Raw genomic sequence first — 14,711 nt, 5'->3', positions numbered from 1 at the left:
AACTTTATCAGAGTACATGAAAATCTGGTGCAAAATCCAATCGACTGAAGAAACATTCATCACATTAAAAACTATTTGGGATCAATAACTAATCGTCCAATGTCCTATCACTGTGTTCCTGATTAGAACATTGTTAATTCAATTGTGGTTTACACGAAGTATTAATTCAAACCAACCAATTTTTCTGCATAAACAAAATCATATAAAAAACCTTTATATGAAAAAAGTTAAGCTTCATATATTGTTTAATAAACGTAGAAAACGTAATAGAATAATATGATTTTTTTTATTTTGATAATCCTTTTATAAAAAGTAACAGGATGTCTCTATGTGTGTGTCTGACTGTACTAAAGGATCTCGCTAACCGCTAAACCGATATTCCCTTTACAATACACAGGTCCTGGGAAGTTTTATAATTATTTTGGGAGGAGGGTACAACCACCTTCATAAGTTAAATCGCTCCTAAAAACTCAAGTAACCCTAGAGGCCTCTAGGGGCGTAACCGCTAGTCGTTTTAAAAAGATTAAAGCTATGCTAAATTATACTTTTTTGAATGAACATATTGAGTTTGACTTGCTGGTACGGGTAGCCATAATTATTTACTTATATTATTATAAATCACTTTTATACTCCATTTATACCCGATAATTTATTTCAAAGTAGCGCAGCCACTCTATAATTAGGACAAGTCCGTACGTCCATTAAAAACTATAAACGCTAAAATCAATAAAAAAGATACTTTTTAAAAAGTAATAAGGTTTTGTTAGTTTTGTTAAGAGTTCTATTTTAGAGAAGCTTCAAAGAGGTCTCGGAATGGGTTTAGGCTATTTTTTGTATTTACCTTCCCAAGATGCTAGAAGTTCAGCAATAACTTGATGTACATCCCCATTGAAGGTAAATAAAATTTCCCTTACTATAATTATTGTTTGGAACCAACCAATCTCAATTCAGTACCCAACATTGTTATAGAGTCAATGAGAAAATGAGTTTGAAAAACGTTGGGTATCAGTTTGATTTAATGTCTAATGCCCCTCCTTACCTATGGTAAGGGAGGTAAAATTATTTTAAAATTAATGATAAGAAAATTAATTTCAAGTTCCTAAGTTGTATATCAAACCAGGGAGGGAGGGGACATTGAACTGTTTATTACACTAGTCCCCAAAGGTTTATAACAAGCTTTTCTTATTCGTTGGCTTAACAACTTTCATTTATTTTTGATTGGTTGATACTTTTGTTTATAATCAATGGGGATGTACATCAATTAATCGGCCATTGTCTTATCCCTCTAGATCCCTGTGTTTTATATAAAAACATTGACAGAAAATCATTACCAATCAAGCCTCAACTATTAAAGCAATAAAAACATATAGTTCAGTTCAGTTCTAATTAGACAATCAGTTCATTTTTACTAATTACCTTTTACATGTTTTGATTTTTAGTAATTAGATGTTTGTTTGTGTGTCTATCAGTATCAGGCAGGGATCTTAAGGGATAAGACAATGGACAATTAATTAATTAACATCCCCAATAAACAATATTCCCTCTTCTGAAGCCGAGAATTATTGGTTTAAACGTTTGGAAACTCAACTTAATGATTAACCCATTCAAAATTGAATAAATTCAATGCTATTAAACATATAGAGGTCAGTTCTAATTGAGAAATCAGTTTATTTTTACTAATTACATGTTTTGATTTTTAGTAAAATGATGTTTGCCTGCGTATTCACGAATCTAAAGGGATAAGACAATGGCCGATGAATTAATATTCATCCCCAAGGATGATTCACAAAGTTACCCTTTCTTTTATTTATAATTAATGGTTGAAACGTTTGGACACTCAACTTAATGATTCAACTATTAAAGCTATAAAACATATAGAGTTCACTGTTAATTAAGAAATCATTTCATTTTTGCTAATTACCTTTAACATGTTTTGATTTTTAAGTAATTGGATGTTTGTTTGTGTGTCTATCAGTATCAGGCAGGGATCTTAAGGGATAAGACAATGGACAATTAATTGATTTATATCCCCAATAAACAAGATTCCCCCTTCTGAAGCCGAGAATTATTGGTTTAAACGTTTGGACACTCTACTTAATGATTCACCCAATCAAAATTCAATAAATTCAAAGCTATAAAAACATATAGAGTTCAGTTCTAATTAAGAAATCAGTTTAATTTTACTAATTACCTTCAACTGTTTTGATTTTTACTAATTTGATGTTTGTTTGTGTGTCTATCCAGGGATCTAAAGGGATAAGACAATGGCCGACAAATTGATGTACATCCCCAATTATGATTCACAAAAATTACCCTTTCTTTTGTTTATAATTAATGGTTGAAACGTTATGACACTCAACTTAATGATTAACCCATTCAAAATTCAATATATTCAATGCTATAAAAACATATAGAGTTTAGTTCTAATTAGGAAATCAGTGTATTTTTACTAAAAACCTTCAACAAGTTTTGATTTTTAGTAATTGGATTTTTGTCTGTGTGTCTATCCAGGGATCTAAAGGGATAAGACAATGGACGATTAATTTATATGCATCCTAATAAGGATAAACAAGGTTAACCCTTCTGTAGATTAAAATTACTAGTTTTGAACTTACCAATCAAAATCTAATAAAAGAACCCAAAGAAATTGACTAAAGGGACACTGGACTGTAAATTACACTGGTATTCTAGGTTTTATAACAATGTTATCTTATTTGTTGGTTCCAAATTTTGGGTTATTTTATTAAATTTTGATTGGGTGGTTCATTAGTGTTTAATCGTTTCGAAGAGGTAGTTCTGTTTACCATCATTGGTATATAAATTCATCATCTATAGTCTTATCGCTTAAGATCCTCAGGTCTTAGGCGATTTTTCATAAATATGTGAAATGAACTATTAAAAAGTGTTATTAACAAGGTAAATATCTATGTAAAGTAAAATGCATTTAACCTAAAATGTATTAAGCAAACATAAATTAACCAAAACAGGGATCTAAAGGGATAAGACAATGGCCGATAAATTAATGTACATCCCCAATAATGATAAACAAATCTACCCCTTCTGTGGACTAAAATTAGTGGTTGAAACTTTTGGATACTAAATAAAAATTCATTTTTAGTCTCCCAAGTTGTAAAGCCAACGAATATTATAAAACTTTGGGGACTAGTGTAATAAACAGCCTAATGTCCCCTCCCTCCCTGTAAGCAAACATAAATTAAGGAATTAATTACTATATATACAGAACAACATTGCATTTATCATGGTTGGGAATATGTATTCCAGTATGGCTTCAAAACCGATTAATATCCGCTGGATAAGAACCGGTTCTAAGCGACACTGAAAAATCATGTATCGTATCATATTATAGACAGTTTTTGACTATTAATAAAATACCAGTTTTGTTAGCCCAGGCTACAGTCCATCGTGGTTAACAAGCCAATTTTTAATTTTACAACTTTTTATTTTGATATCCGCGGAAATCTGTCTATAATACGATACGATAAATGACTATTTTTAATAAGAAGGACAATTATGTCCAATTATAACTGTAATTGATGGCAGGGATCTAAAGGGTTTAGACATGGCCGAAAAATTGATTTCCAATCTCCAATCTTACACTAAAACTTTGGGGACTAGTGTTAAAGGTATATTTGGAATATTGATTCATATGACTATTAGGTACAATATTATCAGCGAAGCATCTCTATATTCAAGTCTTAAAATGTAAGTATGTCCATATCAAGAATCTTGTATTTTAGTAATTTCGGTTCCAGGACAAACGTATGAGTGTCTAAAATATTAAGTTAGGTAAGTATTTCTATACAGGTTAGGTTAGATAATGATATGAAAATATAAATGAGCCCCCGAGTCAGGCGTTTAAAATAAACATAAGATGGTTTATATACGCTTGTCCAGAATTTGTACAAAGTTTTGTTAATGTTCGTTTGTCTGACCTTCTAATTTGTTGAGCTTCTTACTTAGGAATGTTGTTTTCCTTGTTAAAAAGTTTTCCCTAATAAAAATGTGTGTCCTAGAGCAGCTGTAATTCTAGCAAATTACTTTAATTTGGAACCTATTAAATTCTAGTTAGTAACTTTTTTTTACTGACTTCATATGCTCATTTGTTTTTCAGTATGGCTTCGAAACCGATTAATATCCGCTGGATTAGAACCGGTCCTCATCCATATTGAAAAATCATTAGTAGAGACAATTTCCCACAAATATTGAAATAAAAATAAAAAATCAATACCAGTTTTGTTAGACCAAACCTTCGGCTCTTCGGGGCTAACACAACTGGTTTTATTTTTAAATTTTAATATCTGCGGAGAGCTGTCTATAATACGATGCTATACATAACTATTACTGACTTCATATGCTATTTTGTTATACTGAATTCATTGCTTTTTGCATATCCTTAAATCAAAAATACAAGATGTCTGTGCGTGCTAAAGGATCTTTAAAACTCGAAACAAATATGTTTCTCCTTATGGTGTAGCTTTTCCAGGTACTGGGATAACTATTTTGGGAGAGATTACCACCATTCTTCAAAAAAAAACCTGCTGGATGTCTTACTGGGTTCTATCCTATTATGTAAAGTAGTAAGCTTTTTTTTATCTGTAGCGAAGGATCTCGTTAACGGCTGAACCGATATGGTTCTCCTTTACAGTGAAGCTTCTTATAGCTCCAAGGAAGATTTTTTAACTATTTTGGTGAGTGTATCTCCACATACTCAAAAAATGACCATCCTTAAAAAGAATTTTCTTTTTCTTTTCCAAACTCCCCCTTTTCCATCGTAAGTGCCACTAGAGGCTTCTAGGGGCGGAGCCTCTAGTATCCAAATAAATTGGTAATATATAAAAGATGTATGGGTAGAAAGATATATACTAGATAGAAAGATATTAAATAGATAGATAATAGATAAAAACATAAGTTTCTATATCCAAATATCTGGTAGATGAATATATAGATAGAGAGATAAAATAAAGAAATATACTTGCTAGATAGATGGATAGATAGATATCTAATGAAGGTTATATAGATACCTGAGTTTCTATATCTAGATGGTCAGGAATTGATATCTGTGCTCGGTTGCGACATTCAACCCAACGTTTACCTAAAATAAATATGCAAGGTTTTAATTCAGTAAAGCAAGTCTAACAAACATAATTTACATATTTAACTATAGAGAAAAAAAATAATAAACACAACCTAAACCAATTACAGATGAGTAATCGAAAATGACTTTCTACATAAAATGTAATACACAAACAATTATTAATTAATCCACCTCCTTTGACCCTTCGTCCTTCTGGACAAACGAGGTGACCAATAAATAAGGTCCATATCAGTAAAATATGAATTGTCCCCTGTCAATAAATCCACGTATATCCTATATCCATTCCAATAGATTCTTAATAACTTCACAAGATCCGCCCCTCCCCCCCCCCTCTACCAAAATATCTACCCACCATTCTTATTAAAAAAGGCGCATATGTCTATATTAAATTTCTTAAAAATAAATATTATCAAACTAATAAAAAACGGACGTCAATAATGTTTTTATTAAATAAAAACTAGGATGACAACATACATAAAATCGGTTTCATACGAAAAAAAGTACAGAAAAGGTATAAGACAATGTACGATAAATTGATGTACAACCCCAATATTGATGACAAAACTACCCCATATATTATGAACTTAATGAACCAATAAACCAACAAAGAAAACTTGTTATAAAACTTTGGGTTACTAGTGTAATTAACAGTCCAAGTCCCCTCTATCTAATAAAAATAAACAAAGATCAAGCAGACGAACAACATGATACTTTAGCTATAGAAAAACTTTGCTTAAAAAATGAAGTAAAAAAACAATTTATAACAATAATAGAGAAAAAAAATCAATACTTCAAGATAATTTCATATGTTAAATATGAAGATATTCATTTTTTATTATAACCAACGTTATTTTTATGTAATTATAGAGTTCGTCACTTTATATTTAAAATCAAATACCTATTTAGTTTTTAAGTTTAAACAATATTGCTTTAGAACTGTTTAAGGACATACTTATTATTTTAGGAATTGATCATAGACATGCTTTGCTTATTATATTGTACCTTGTTTACCTAGGAATCATTATTACAAAAAGAAATTAACTAATAGTAACAATTACAGAGTTGCCACGCTTGCAATATCGTAACTATTAAAAGAATCATCTAGCAAAGTTTTAAATCGATAGGACAATTCTAACAATACGGACGAACTAATCACTAAAACTTATCTATAAACATTATAGAAAAAAGATAGATAGATACATAGATAGATAGAAGATTGAAGTTTGCGAATATAGTATACACAATATAAAATTTTGGCGAAAACTTTTACAAAAATTGGCAATTGTAACTTAGAATTGCACACTTCTCATATTTATTTACTTTCTCTCTATCTCTCTCTCTCTCACACTCTCTCTCTTTGTATTTTTCTTTCTTTTTCTTTAATTCTCTCTCTCTCTCTCTCTCTCTCTATATATATATACTAGCGGCTTCGCCCCTAGCCTCTAGGGGCTTTGTCCCAAGAGGTTTGATCAACCTAATTTTTTGTATTTTAGATTTAAAAAGAAAAAGTAAAAAAATTTTTTTTTTTTGGGGGGGGTATTTTTCATTTTTTTGGGGGGTTGGGGGTGTCCCACCCCCCAAGAAAATAGCTTAAAACCATCACAGGACCAGTAGGTATATTCCCTGAAGAGTAGAGCTTAATCGGTTCAGTGGTTACTGAGATCTTAAGCTTCAGACGGACAGACAGACGGACAGACGGACAGACGGACAGACAGACGGACAGACATCATTCTACTTTGTATTATAGATATAAATATATATATACTAACGGCTACGCCCCTAGAAGCCTCTAAGGGCACTGGTAGGAGGGGGAAAAGTCGACCTCATCCCATTTTAAATTTGAGTTTCAAAAGAGTTCAAAAAATAGTTTAAAACCTTCCTAGGATCTATAAGAAGCTTCACTGTAAAGGAGAACAATATCGGTTAAGCCGTTAGCGATATCCTTCAGGACAGACAAAAAACGCTTACCACTTTATATAATAGGATTAAGATTTCATCATTCACTAAACAGATTGAGTTCTCATTTTTTTAGTGAAGCTTCACGTAAGTCCAGGGATGGTTTTAGGCTATTTTATTTTTAGATTTAAGCATTTAGGTTGTTTTAGGCCATTTCCTAACCCCTTAGATACAATCATCTATAAAGTATAGATATACCAAAATTGCCTTTTAATCTTTTTATTATTTAGTTTTTTTAAATTTATTTTATTACTGTATTTGTGAGACAAACATGAATAAAAGAAGGATTTCTAAAATTACATTTTACCCTACTATGACAGTAGAATTTCAGCATATACTGTGGTTTTTTTTAATAAGACAAATTGCTTAATTTATTTACGCATTTACCAGTGACAACAATTAATAATATATATCTTATTTTCTTCATTGATGTGAGGCATTTTGTATCAGAAAAAAACAAATCATGCTTTAAAAACCTGTTTTTCCAAAGTGCCCTTTAAATTCAATGTGTGGTTGGATATTTGTTTATCATCATTGGGGATAAACATCAATTAATCAGCCATTGTCTTATCCCTTTAGATTCTTGGATACTCTGCTGTTATACTGTTATCATAGTATAACTATAGGCCCAGAACCCGACTTCCTGTCATGCAATGTGTGGGTGGATTTTTGGGTGAGTAACCCCCTTCATTTGGTCAAAACTGTCTGTCTAGCAATCTATCTATTTATCTTAGTCATGCAATTTTTCATAATTCGTCCAATTTTACTAACCATCTATCAATAAATTTATCTATCTATCTATCTCATATCAATTCTATGCTATAAAATAGTAAGGTTTGTATGTAGCTAAAGTTCAAGGAGATTACTGATCCAGTAATAAAGTGAACGCTGTAACGATATAAAAAACGCTTACCCCCATCCCATCCCCTCTCCTCCTACTGGATAAACAAATTGACCAATAACTGACAGAAAAATAGAAACCTAAAATGAAAAAAATTTTCCCCTATCATAATATCCATCCAAGTATATTCTACATCCATTTTATCTATCTATCTATCTATTAATCACTTACCATTTTTCCATTTACAAGTGCAGACGGAGGGACAAGTTTGAAATGCTCCTGTGGCCGCCAGAAGGGACAGGCCGACCGCCAGACATAGCAGCAGTCCTGAGGGGCCGCGTATCAACACCATGACTCTAACTTCACTTCCAGCGGCGGGTTTCGATCTAGCATAACTATAACTTGGTGTATTTTGAAGTTTTTTTGGTTTTTTTTCACTTTTTAACAAAATTTCATAATTTTCACAAAATCTTAATTTATTTCACTTATTTTACTAATTTTAATAAAACATAATTTAATTATTATTTCTATCTTTTAAATCACTTATTTAATAATTCACTTAACTCTTTCAGTTATATTTTTAGAACATTTTTATACATTTTTTTGGTTGATTTTTTTCTGAAAAGAAAAATAAACGTTAATATTTGATTTTTATATTATGTTAAATGCTAATGTCCATCGATATTACAATGAAAAATAAAAAGATTAATACCAGTTTTGTTAGACCCAAGGGGCCAAAGGCCCGGTCTAACAAAACTGGTATTAATTTTATGATTTTTATTTTAATATTCGTGGAAAATTGTCAGTAACACAATGTTATACATGATTTTTTAGTATGACTAAGAACCGTTTCTAATCCAGCGGATATTAATCGGGTTCTAAAGCCATACTGGAAAATAAAATTAAAAGAGATAAAAACCTATTTTCTCAGGGATGGAGGTTCCATTGGGCTGTTTAATACACAAGTCCCCATAGTTTTATAATAAATGTTGGGGACTTTTAGTTAATAAGATTGGTTGATTCATTAAGATGAGTGTTCAAACATTTTTACCACTAACTAAAATCTACAGATGTGTTTTTTTGTGTATTAACATTAATGGTATACGTCAATTTATCGGCTATTGTCTTTTCCCTTTAAATCCCTGAGAAATTTAAATTTCATGTCAAGTATATAAAATCATGATTTGACAAAAATATTATTAAAACACGAAATCTTGAGGCCAAATATTCTAAAAAAATAAATCCATTTATAAAAGTAACAGGATCTATGCCTGTCTGTTTGCACCGAAGGATCTCTATAACCACTAAACCGATATGGTTCTCCCTAACAGTGAAGCTTTTCTAGGGAAGTCACCCTTAGAAAAAAATATTACCCTCCGAATTAATATTTTAGAACTTTAATCGGCCGGCATTTCGATCGGCCAATTATTTTAAATACTTAGAGGTTTTAATTTTTAAAATAAATAATTTTTCATTTATATGTTTCTTCGTAATGTATAAATATTTAAAATCCGGAAGTAAAATAGATAGAAATATTAATAGGTTGCATATTGTATTATATAAAGTAGTAAGGTTTTTTTATCTGAAGCTTAAGATCACAATTACTGCTGAACTATTCTTTATTCTAGGTAAGCTTCACATAGGTTCCACCAAAATAGTTTCCAATAAACTTTCCAAGTACCTATGAGAATCTACTCTGTAAAGCAGAAACATATATGTTCAGCGGTTAGCGAGATCCAACGGTACACACATAAATAGCCATCCTGTTACTTTTATTTAAGGATAAATACTGTAGAAAATCAATGGGGATGTACATCAATTTATTGGCCATTGTCTTATCCCTTTAGATCCCTGTGGCTATTGTTTAAAAAGTTATTACAAAACTTTGGGGACTAGTGTAATAAACATTCCACATTGTCCCCTCTCGTTGTGCTAAATAGGGGTAATTCAGACAGAAAGGAGACAATGGGCTGAATTTTGATTGGTTGGTTTATTAGGTTAAGTGTTCAAATGTTTCAACCATTAATTGTAATCTCCAGAAAGGATAATTTTGTATATCATCATTTGGGAATGTACATCAATTTATTGGCCATTGTCTTATCCCTTTAGATCCCTGTGGCTATTGTTTAAAAAGTTATTACAAAACTTTGGGGACTAGTGTAATAAACATTCCACATTGTCCCCTCTCGTTGTGCTAAATCTGGGTGAATTCAGAGAGAAAGGAGACAATGGGCTGAATTTTGATTGGATGGTTTATTAAACGTTTCAACCAGTAAGTTTCAACTACAGAAGAAGAAATTTTGTGTATCATAATTGTGATGTACATCAATTTATTAGCCATTGTCTTATCCCTTTAGATCCTTGGGGTGAATTACTTTGAATATTTTAAGGATAATCCTAGTAGTAACTGAGACGTTAGGTAAAAACGTCAATTCCGCAAAAAGTCTTTCAGTGATGATGGTAAACATAATTACCCCTTATTTTGTTTAAAACTATTGGTTAAATAGTTTGAGTACAAATAGTTTGCAAACAACCATCAAATTTTTGTTAAAAGTACCCAAAGTTTTTTTTCAAAACGGATAAGATATCACTTTGGGTACTAGTGTAATTTACAGTCCAATGTTAGCTATTGTGTTTTATTGCTAACTAGCGGATGCGCCCCTAGTATCTAGTGTATCTGTAATCAAATAGGTAGGGAAAGGGCATAAAAAAAGCCTAAAACCATTCCGGGACTTGTATGAATCTTCACAAAGAGGGAGAACCCCATTGGCTTAGTATTTATAGATATCTTAAGCTGCAGACAAAAAACCTTACTACTTTATATGACAGCATATGAAAACAGTTTTGATATTTTAGTGGAAACAATTGTACACCGCTAAGACCTTATAAACATCTTAGAAAAGCAAAATTTATAGAATTTGGATAGGTAGATTAATTCTATTTTTCTTTTACTTTTTTATTCTGTTTTCATTGAGGGAGGAGACATTGGTAAGTAACCAAAGGTTTATAATCATGTTCACTCTTTGACTTAACTTTCATCAAATCTTACTTGGTTTGTAATTATTATAATTGTAATTAATCTTAATAAATTGATTTTGTTATACGTTATTTTTATTCTAATATTCATTTCTAAAACCTTTTTAATTTTTGAAAATCTTGTAGTTTAAATTGTCTACTATAAACCTAATCTATGATAGTGTTTTGGGTAATACTTTTAAGTAGGGATCTAAAGGGATAAGACTATAGCCGATAAATTCATGTACATCCCTAGTGATGATACACAAAATCAGCTCTTTTGTGCATTATAATTAGTGGTTGAAATCTTTGGACAATTAACTTAATGAATCAACCAATCAAAATTCAACTAAAGTCCCCAAAGTTGAATAAGAAAGGAACTAGTGTAATAAACAGTATAATTATATTAGATTACATAAAAATCTGTTGTAACAAGGTATTTTACCTGAAAGGGTAAAATATGCCTACTAACCCTATAAATAACACACACACTAACCTAACTTTTATATAGCCACTAGGGCTAGCTCAAGCTAAAATATCCCTACTAACCCTATGAATAACACACACACTAACCTAACTTTTGTGAGGGTTAGGGCTTAAATGCAAATTTTACTCCTCCCACTCTACCCGCCCCCCTCCCCCCAGACCTTCTTTATACATAAGTTCCAGCGATTTGGAGCCTACATGATCAATGCTAAAAGAAGCCTTATTTGATTGTATGCAAGGAGGGAGGAAACTTAAGGCTGTTTATTACACTAGTCCCCAAAGTCTTATGATAACTTTTTCTAATTCCTAGGCTTAACAACCTTGAGGACTTTTATTAAATTTTGATTGGCTGGTTCTTTTAGTTGAGTGTCTAAACGTTTCATCAACTAATTGTAATCTACAGAAGGGGTAATTTTATGTATCATCATTGGGAATGTATATCAATTTATCGGCCAATGTCTTATCCCTTTGGATCCATGTATTGGAATGCTTTTGATATGTTAAAATAATTGAAGAGATCAGACAACCAATATTAAGCAGGTTTTAGGCTATTTTATTACATGAGGAGAAGTTTTAAAACAGATCCTAGCAATAGCACGAGCTATATGTAACCCGTTGCCTACTTTCAATGGGGTCTTTGAATATTAGAGGTCTTAAAATATTTGCTAGCAGACGAAATAGGTCCTCACCACTTAGGCCAGGTAGTTGTCTAGGTTATACATCTATACTTATACATTTATTAATTTTGGATCCCCAATCCAGCATTTTCTCTCCATATATATTCCACATTATACACATTATATATATGGCTGAACAATGGGGATTAAATAAATTACCCTTTAGTGGTGTGGAGCTTCCTTATTTTTCCTGCCCTGTTTCATACGTTCCAGGGATAAGACAATGGATGATAAATTGATGTACAACTCCGATGATGATACACAATATTACCCTTTAGTGGTGTGGAGCTTCCTCTTTTTTCCTGCCCGATTTATACATAACAGGAATAAAACAATGGATAATAAATTGATGTACAACTCCGATGATAATACACAAAATAACCCCTTCTCTAGATTAAAAGTAGTGATTGAAACTTTGAACACTCAACTTAATGAAACAACCAATAAAAATTTATTAAAAGTACCCAAAAATTGGTTGTAAAACTTTGGGGACCAGTTAAATTTACAGTCCAATGTCCCCTCCCTCCCTGTATGTATATTATACACTTTAGAGAAATCCCTCAGATTTTAGAGGATTTCAGTTAATTCATATTGGATGACTGACTATAATACAGTAACAGGATGTCTGTCTGTCTGTGTGTACCAAAGGATCTAACTAACCGCTGAACTGATATGGATCTCTTTTAACAGGATTGCTGTCAGTGTGCACTAAAGGATCTTACTAACCGCAGAACCGATATGGTCTTCAATTAACAGGATGTCTGTCTGTGTGTACAAAAAAAGAATCTTACTAACCGCTGAACCGATATGGTCTTCCATTAACAAGATGTTTGTATGTGTGTACCAAAGGAACTAACTAACCGGTGAACCGATATGGTTCTCCTTTAAATAGATGTCTGTCAGTGTGTACCAAAGGATCTCACTAACTGCTAAACCGATATGGTTCTCCTTTACATTAACGCTTCTCATAGGTCATGGAAAGGTTTATAACTATTTTGGGGGGGAGAAATAAATTTTAATGTTTTAAAATAACTTTTTAAATCGATAATAGAAAGAGTATTAAAAAATATACAGATAGATTATAATTTAATAAATAAATTAAATAAATTAATTAAAGCTAAATAAAGAAGAAAATAGATAATTTTATAAGGCTTGGCAGCTGCGACCTAGCCTCAAATTTAAAACCGTTTGGTTGCTTATTTCTTCCAGTTGATTTTTAGAATTGGAATTCCTTGAGGCTTACAGGCGGCTGACGCGCCGCTGCCGAGCCCTGATTTTATGAATGGATAGATAGATGAAAAAATCATTTTTTGATATTGAATTACTGCGTTTTATTCCTAGATCATTTTATTAATTCCAACAAAATCAGAGATCTAAAGGGATAAGACAATGGCCGATAATTTGATGCACAAAATTAACCCTACTGTAGATTATAATTACAAGGTTATAATGTTTGGACACTTAACTTCATGAATCAACCAATCAAAATTTAAAATTCCCCAAAGTTGTTAACCCAATGAATAGGAAAACTTTGGGGACTAGTGTTTTAAACAGGGCAATGTCCCCTCCCTCCCTGAGTTATTCGAGCACAATTTATGAGAAGAATATGAAAGAAATTCTTTTTCAATATAATTTTCACTTTAAATCTCTATCTATAGCAGGGAGGGAGGGGACAATGGGTTGTTTTTACACTAGTCCCCAAAGTCCTATAATAACCTTTGGGACTTTTGACTTTTGATTGGTTGGTTCACTTAGATGAGTGTCTAAACATTTCAACCACTAATTGTAATCTACATTTATTTATAATTAGTAATTAGGGTAATTTAGTATATAATCATGGATAATGTACATTAATTTATTGGCCATTGTCTTATCCCTTTAGATCCCTGCAATTCATATGGAATTTATATATTTCTATAAGCCAAGTGGCAATAAGATACAGAAAAAGATCTAAAGGGATAAGACAATGGCCGATAAATTGATGTACATCCCCAACTATGATACACACAATTCCCTCTCCTGTAGATTACATCATTGGTTGAAACGAGAGATAGAGAGATAGAGAGAGAAAGAAAGTGAGAGAGAGATAGAAAGGTAGAAAATAAAGAAGAAAGAAGTGAGTGTATGTGATAATGATTGAATGGTTGATTATGGCTCAAAACAAGGACAAAGGGGCTCATTTTTCGCTAATTATCTGTTAGGTTGTAGTCAAATGCTCTTATTAAGTCAAAGTGTTCTTAGTTAAAACCAAATGTATATATATATTTACAAATGTAGTAAAAGATTGAATCTCTTTACTTTACTAAAAGATCAAGCGTCTGACAAAGAAGAATTAACTTAAATCTTAACATCTTAACTATACTTACTATCTAAAAAATAAAAATATACAATTCAGGTATCAACAGGGATAAGACAATGGCCAATAAATTATTGTACATCACCAATGATGATAAATAAAATCACCCATCAACGTAATGAACCAACCAGTGTAAAATAAACAGGCCAATGCCCCATCCCTCACTATATTCTATTATATAATTAATATTCAATAAATCTTAAAATCTTTAGTATACTAAATATCTAGAAAATAAAGATAAATACAATTATATAATTAAATATA

The 14,711-nt window shown here is 31.5% G+C and overlaps 1 protein-coding gene across 1 annotated transcript in view; it reads right to left on the bottom strand.

The window, feature by feature from the left end:
* LOC145333381 (uncharacterized) overlaps positions 1-8,527 on the bottom strand; it is a 94,045-nt gene extending 85,518 nt beyond the window's left edge. Inside the window, exons 1-2 of the mRNA XM_080178499.1 lie at positions 8,145-8,527; positions 5,043-5,113 (exon numbers count right to left, since the gene is read on the bottom strand). Of these exons, the coding sequence (XP_080034625.1) occupies positions 5,043-5,113; positions 8,145-8,265 (192 nt within the window). The 5' untranslated portion in view covers positions 8,266-8,527. The remainder of the gene's footprint in view (positions 1-5,042; positions 5,114-8,144) is intronic.
* Positions 8,528-14,711: the final 6,184 nt, after the last annotated feature.

The sequence above is a fragment of the Acartia tonsa genome, chromosome 12 (genome assembly GCF_053477335.1).
Source record: "Acartia tonsa isolate MP-2025a chromosome 12, ASM5347733v1, whole genome shotgun sequence".
Taxonomy (NCBI): domain Eukaryota; kingdom Metazoa; phylum Arthropoda; class Copepoda; order Calanoida; family Acartiidae; genus Acartia; species Acartia tonsa.
The sequence above is the reverse complement of the archived record's forward strand: the minus strand, read 5'-3'. Positions and strand labels throughout refer to the sequence as shown.